This window comes from Marmota flaviventris, chromosome 4, assembly GCF_047511675.1.
Source record: "Marmota flaviventris isolate mMarFla1 chromosome 4, mMarFla1.hap1, whole genome shotgun sequence".
Classification (NCBI taxonomy): domain Eukaryota; kingdom Metazoa; phylum Chordata; class Mammalia; order Rodentia; family Sciuridae; genus Marmota; species Marmota flaviventris.
Genome location: NC_092501.1, coordinates 154305251 through 154312029, shown reverse-complemented (window position 1 = coordinate 154312029; position 6779 = coordinate 154305251). Strand labels below are relative to the sequence as shown.

The following is a 6779-nucleotide window of genomic DNA, read 5'->3' as shown; positions in this document are numbered from 1 at the left end:
CTCATTAACATCACAAGAACTGATATAAATCTCTCTCTTTTTTTCTGCTTATATAAACCAAAATCTTGGAAAGACCCACAGTAAAGTTATGAGAATGGGAAACAGCATCCAACTTCTCAGCCTTTCTAGACACAATTGCATTTTAGGGGAACTTATTCCATATGTGACCTTTATCCAGAAATTCATTCTCTCTGGCTGTTTTCCCCAGACTTTCAAATCACATCTTTTCAGGGCTGCTTTGCTGGGGCTGGCTGTATCATGACCCAATGCCATATCATTATTGGGAAAAATTCAATGATTTTCACTGTGTTTTATTTTAGGAGAACCATATGGAAGCTTGACAGAAAAAAAAAAAAAGAAAGAAAAAAGAACAAAACTGAGTAACACTGGAGAGATGGCATAATGTAACTTTTTTCCTGTTGCCTCTGGTTCTAATACAGAATTAGGCTCTGTCCTAAATCTAGAATTGTACTTTGCAGTTCCTAGCTTCAAAGTATTTTATAAGTCACATATTTTATTTTATTTTTTGCCACAGGGAAGTAAACCCATTTTTCTTAAATAACCTAGTAAAGGATTCTTATTGGAGCTTCACCTAAAACACATTACTATGATTTTTTTTTTTTTTTCGTGGTTCTGAGGATTGAACCTGGGGCACTCTACTAGTGAACTACATCCTCATACTTTGTTATTTTTTAATTTTGAGACTGTATCTCATCAAATGGCAGAGGCTGGCCTTGAACTTTCAATCCTGTCAGAGCCTACCAAGTAGCTGGGATTACATACGTGCACCACCAGGCCCAGTCTACTCTGAATTTTTAATAAAATTTTGACCTGAAGGATGTCATAATACAGCTCTTTGCAACATTACTATAGAGTTAGGACAAGCCAGGGCTTGAAGCTCTGATCTTGAAATAATTGTTTAATTTTTATGCATCTTGATTTCTCATGTGACATTAGAATAGATCCATCATGGTGCTAAAGATTTTGTAAAAGGTATGTGAACCAAACAGGTTACTTATTGTTTGCACACTATCTCATGAAATTAGCTCTATGGGTTTTCACCATACCTAAGGGGATGTCTGAAGTGGTCTTATTAAAATTTAGGTCGGTTAATACATATGAAATTTACATGGTATGTGCTGAAGGGACATCTCAAATTTTCAAAACAGCTGAAACAGAGGAAGAAAGTGAAGTTTTATGCCAGTTGATTATGCAGTCAGGATGTACCAGAGGTAGTTTCTGAGCTGAGCTGTGGCTCTAGTCACCTCTCAAGGTGAGGAGGCAGACCCTGAAGGTAGTATTGATCTAGAATCAAGATACTGCTCACAACAGAATGTGTTCATTGTACCTTGAGTAGGAATCTCTGTGGCAGTTGAGATTTACTTAGCTGTTATCACCGACACAGGATGGGCTCATTAGAAACCTGTGTAGAATATTTAGCGTGGAGTTTGGCACCTCGGTATGTCCCTGGTGAATATTCTCAATTCCACCCATTTCCATCCCTCCATCCACTTCGCCCACCAAGAGCACAGAAGGAAGTCATTTCTGTGCTTCATTCTGTCTGAATCATGTTCACAGTGACTCAGCCATTTCTATGGAGATAGACCAATCCAACAGCTATGATCTCTTAATTTTGCACATACACTAGGGTATTTGTGGGGGAAGAAGAAATCATTCTCTAGAGAATCAGTATTGTCCTCTTATAAATATCAGAATGTTGAATTTTATTTCAGATAGCCTGGCTGTTCTAAAATCTGTGGGGTTGTAAGAAAAAAAGTAGCTTTTGTATTTTCTCAGGTTAAGTTGCATTTTTTAAGTTCTATATAGTACCATAAAAAGTTAGTTTACTGATGAAAACTATATTTGAAAAATTTTAAGTACAATTTGTCTTAGATTTTTCACTTAAAATAGCAACTTGTTTTTAAAGTTGACACTTTGAACTTTCTCTATTAATTGAGTTGTTGGGGTTTTTCTGTTTTTTTGTCTTGCCTTTTTTTTTTTTTTTTGGTGTGTATAAGGAGTGATGAACACAATATCAAGTCTTCTTCCACATTACAATAAGAAAATTGCTCTTCCAAATAGCTATTTTAAAAAGTATATCTACAAAATTGTTACAAGTATTTTTGCCCTTGGAAATTCTGATGGGACAATTTAAAATCATGAGCATGTTTATTTGTATTTGCCTGATATGGTGAATGTTAATTTCCATGTTGGTAAAGGGTCTCAGAGGCACCCAGAAGGCCTGGAGCTTTCCATCAACCATGCCGAGAACATACTCTATGGTGTTCCTGCCCTGGCCCAGGTCATTTCTGGCCACCCCAGCTTGAATGCTCCTACCTGTTAGTTTGAAGATGGTTTGTCCCCTCCTGTACATATGTTGACATTGAATTTGCCAACGTAGCAGTATTGACAGAGTGCAACTTGGAAGGGGGATTAGGTCATTCAATGTGATGAATGCCTCTGGGTTAGCTCTTGGTATGTGAGGGAGATCTCGCTTTCAAAGGAAGGGATTGTTACTGTGAGGAAAAGTTGTTATAAAGTGGGGCTGCCTCTCATGTTTTGTGTTTTCCTCTCTTTTCTATTTTTGTGGTGCTAGGGATGGAACTGGGGGCCTTGCACGTGCTAGGCCAGTGCTCTGCCATGGAGCTGCACCCTAGCTGTGTGCTGTCCCCTTTACACATGCATGCTCGCTTTTCTGCTTGGTCTGCTCGGAGTTGAAGCATGAAGCTTTCACAAGCCAAGTCAATACCAGTGCCATGTTCTTGGACTTCTCAGTTCAGAACTGTTTGCCAAAACAAACCTCTATAAACCACCCAGTCTCAGGTATTGTCCTTGCAACAGAAGTGGACCATGACACCATCCAGGAGGCCAACAGCACTTCCTTGAGCAAGGCCCTTAGAGTAGGAAGGACTGAGAAAGGAAACCTGTGGCTCCTTTTGTCCACACATCAGCTCCTAGAAGGGTGGCTATTGATGGAACAGCAAGGGTCCCTGGCAGGGTACCCTTTCTTTGTTGAACATTGGTTCTTTCATGGTCCACCTGAGCAGGACCTCTGCCCAGATCAGATCCCACCTTTCTGCCTCTCTTCAACCTCAGGTCAAGTCACGTTGCCTACTTGCGCTCTTGCAGAAGGGTACCTTACAGGCTAATGGTCATTTTCTTTTCTGCTAAAGAAACTGCTCTCCTTCCCATTTAGTTTTTTTTTTTTTTAATATTTATTGTTTAGTTTTCAGCGGACACAACATCTTTGTTTGTATGTGGTGCTGAGGATCGAACCCAGGCCGCGTGCATGCCAGGCGAGCGCGCTACCACTTGAGCCACATCCCCAGCCCCATTTAGTTATTGATGCTCATGTCTCTTCATTATCAGTCAGAGTCTTGAGGAAGGCTGAGTGGTGGGATTTATTTTTACTACTACTTTTGAAGAATACTAAAAATACTTCTAAAAGTACCATTTTAAAAAATTCTGTGAAAAAGACAAAGCCCAAAGCAAAAACACTCCGTCTCCTTTTTGAAAACCAGAGTTTGGTCTTCTTTGAAGTCAACTAACAGCATTTGTGTGTATGTAAAAACCTTTTAGTTTGATTATCAGTCTGTTGGCAAAAAAAAAAAAAAAAAAGGAAGACAACGACCACAGAATCCTTTTAAATGCTTCTTTTATTTCGTTGGTTGTACATTGGGTGAGTGAACTGAATATTACAACCAAAACATAGAATTGATACAAATTAGACTCCTGTTTACACTGTAAGATAATGAATGAGGGAAATCTTTAAGTGTTACAGAAAGATTTAGTAGAAATGTTACCAGTGGTATACGGCTGAAAGAATATTTCTGTGAAGTGCTGTTATATCCTGAAAACCAAGAGTGAAATGTAGTTCCCATATAGGTGGAGAGTTAGTCTCTTAACTACAGTATTTGTTGACTTGATATCTTCATGTCTTGGATATTGGTGATTTTGTTTTTGTAATTAAACAAAGCATTTAAGATTTATTCATCATAGTCAGACTTCTGAATATAAACAAACTTTTGGCAAATAATATTTATACAGAAAAATAGTTTTAGATCCTCTCAAATCCCAGAATTATTCTATAAAATTACATTATAAATAAATAAAAAGCAAAATCTGTTGTACATATATTTGTACATCTATGCATTTGCCTTGCCTCCTCCTTATTGTAGATGGCATATTTATGACTCTTTGCATATAATCACAATTCTGGAAAATGGATATCATAGTAAAAAATACAGTCTTCTATATTTGCTCAGGGATACGGGTGATGTTTTTGATGCTCCATTATTAAAGGGCTGAAAATAGTTGTGTGCTAATAATTTTTAAAATCAAAATCATGAAAGGAAAGGAAAAAAAAGACATTGTTATAACAATTAGTCTACAAAAATATTTCAGTGATTCCCGTAATTTACCGTTTAGTAATGTATACTATGTTTTCAATGAGTTTAAATGAATTAATGAAGAAAAGAAACAGAAAAAAAAAAAGTTTGAGTGTTTAGGCAAGTTGTAGCATAACTACATTGTTATAGTTGAGAAACTTACAAATATCAATAACACATAAAGATGAAACTACCAAAGTAATACAAGTAATACAAGTTAGTTACAATATCTTTCCACAAATTAAAACAAATGTAACGATACAAGCACTATGTAAGATTACACTTAGAATGTGATTTTCCTTTGCTAGGGTTATCAGATCTACAATACAAGATAAATAGATAGTAATTAGACTCTGACCAACATGAATTAAAATCCAGATTTCTTTTTTCTCAAACAAAAAAATGATATGGTTGGTGCATCTGGTTTTTAGAACAGGCGATGATGCCCAAATTTAAAATATTTTATATTCAATCTCAAAAGTCAAAATACTTCAATCACTAAAATGTCCACAAAGAAAATGGATGTTTTAAACAATTACACATAATATCCATTTATAACAGCTGTTTTGTTTCTTAAACAATAATTTAAAAACTATGTAGGTACTGTATAGGCTATGTGCAACATATAAAATGTGAAATATGAAATATTTGGTACGATAGTGCTTAAAATAAACTTTAAAACAAACTTTCTGAACAAAATTTAATTGTATCGCTATTAACTTGAAGATCAACCAAGTATTTAAAAAAGTAAACAACATTAAAATATGTTTCATCCATATATAGTATATATATGTATGTGTATATATAATATGTATGTACTTGTATTAAAGTTTTTTATACTTTTGAGACATAAAATATGCTTTAAGGTGAAAGAATTAAAAGAACTATTTTTTCCATGCTGTAGTTAGTTACAACCCTTTAATCCAACTTTTGAAATGCAAAACAGTAATGGATTTTTTAAAAAGTGAAACTATCTACTTTTTTTGTTTACATAGTAATTTAGATTAAAGTCACAGTCCAATTTGCAGTGACTAAACTCAAACTTACTTAAATTAGAATATTATACAGATCTCCTCACCTACAGCTTCCTCGTTTGACTAGGTTTTTAGTTTAGAAGAGTTATTCTGTAACAGGCAACTGGATGGTGAGTTTGAAAGACTAATCCCTTAGATTAGACTGTTGGCATGGGCCTCGCATTCTTGTCAAGCTGGATGAAGTCTGGCAAAATCTAGGCACTTCTACAAAGTCTCTCTTATAAAACAACTTTAAAAATATACTTGTAAAATAATACCTTCAAGACTTTGTTGGGTGGGGTATGAAGCTCATACCGTGCAAAGTTTCTTTTTCATTCTATTTAATGTTATTCTAGAATCACACGATTCAATGCGGCATCTCCAGGCAAACCAAATACCACACTTTGATGTGTCCCCAGTACTTGTGCTTGAACGTCTATTCAGATTTTAGACCTGCAGGACAGGTGTCTGTTTTACTTCACTTCTCGCCTTTGCTGCGGCATTTGTCTCATCAAGAAGTGAAACTTACCCTTTGATCCAGGGAGTCAATGTAATGACAGCAGTCGGAGTTAGAATCGAACCTGCCCTCGGAATAGGAGTTTAAACTAATGCTAATCATTTATTGCTAAATTTGAGATATTCTGAGTCGAAATGAGTACATGGGCCGGACTGTTCTGCATCAGCTATAGTTATGGAGATAAGACAATATTCCTAGGACAGAAACTATGTTGAGAAACCCTTTAAAAGTAAACTTTATCCTTTATGTCTTTAAACATCACAGCTGGTCTCAGGTAGTTAACTATCTTAGGTTGGAATATACTAAGCATACCATATTTAATACTCATATATGATATAGCAGCACTAGCTCCTTAGAGTGGTGGTCTGTCCGGAAGAACTAAATCTTTATTTAGCATGCAGTTTGTGGCAATTCTATTGAGGAGGAAACAGGATAGTATGTACAGTAACAATGTTTAGTTATTCTCAATGCAGATTCTTGGCATTCCATTCCGTTTCTGCTGATTATTTCAGAATTATCTGTTAAAGAAAAAGACAGGCATGATTTAGACCTCCTTCTGCGAGGGAAAACACCGAGTTTAAGTTTTACTCTTTGCAAACAGACATTTGAAAATAGGTGCTTTCTCTAATTTCTCATCATTTTGATGTAGTTATATTCTCGCACAATCCCCACCCTCATGCTGAAAAATTTTACATTTAACCACTTTTGCTCTTTGGCCACTGTCAGGAACATTGACTTAAATGCACAGTGTTTTCTGTAAAACTGTGACAGCATATATGTGGCGTGCAGTCTATTTGGGACTCTCTCTTTTTATAATTTTTGCTTTTTATTTTTTTATTATATAGTTCATGTTACTGTTCA

At 35.7% G+C, this 6779-nt stretch overlaps 1 protein-coding gene across 5 annotated transcripts in view; it reads right to left on the bottom strand.

Annotated features, from left to right (window-relative positions):
• Positions 1–3638: 3638 nt before the first annotated feature.
• Mbnl2 (muscleblind like splicing regulator 2) overlaps positions 3639–6779 on the bottom strand; it is a 151355-nt gene continuing 148214 nt past the window's right edge. For 2 of the 5 annotated variants that reach the window (XM_071611596.1, XM_027938875.2), the window contains one exon: positions 3639–6436. In XM_071611596.1, coding sequence (XP_071467697.1) covers positions 6309–6436 — 128 coding nt within the window. In that variant the 3' untranslated portion in view covers positions 3639–6308. The remainder of the gene's footprint in view (positions 6437–6779) is intronic. The other 3 variants (XM_071611597.1, XM_027938876.2, XM_071611598.1) reach the window with 2 other exon arrangements.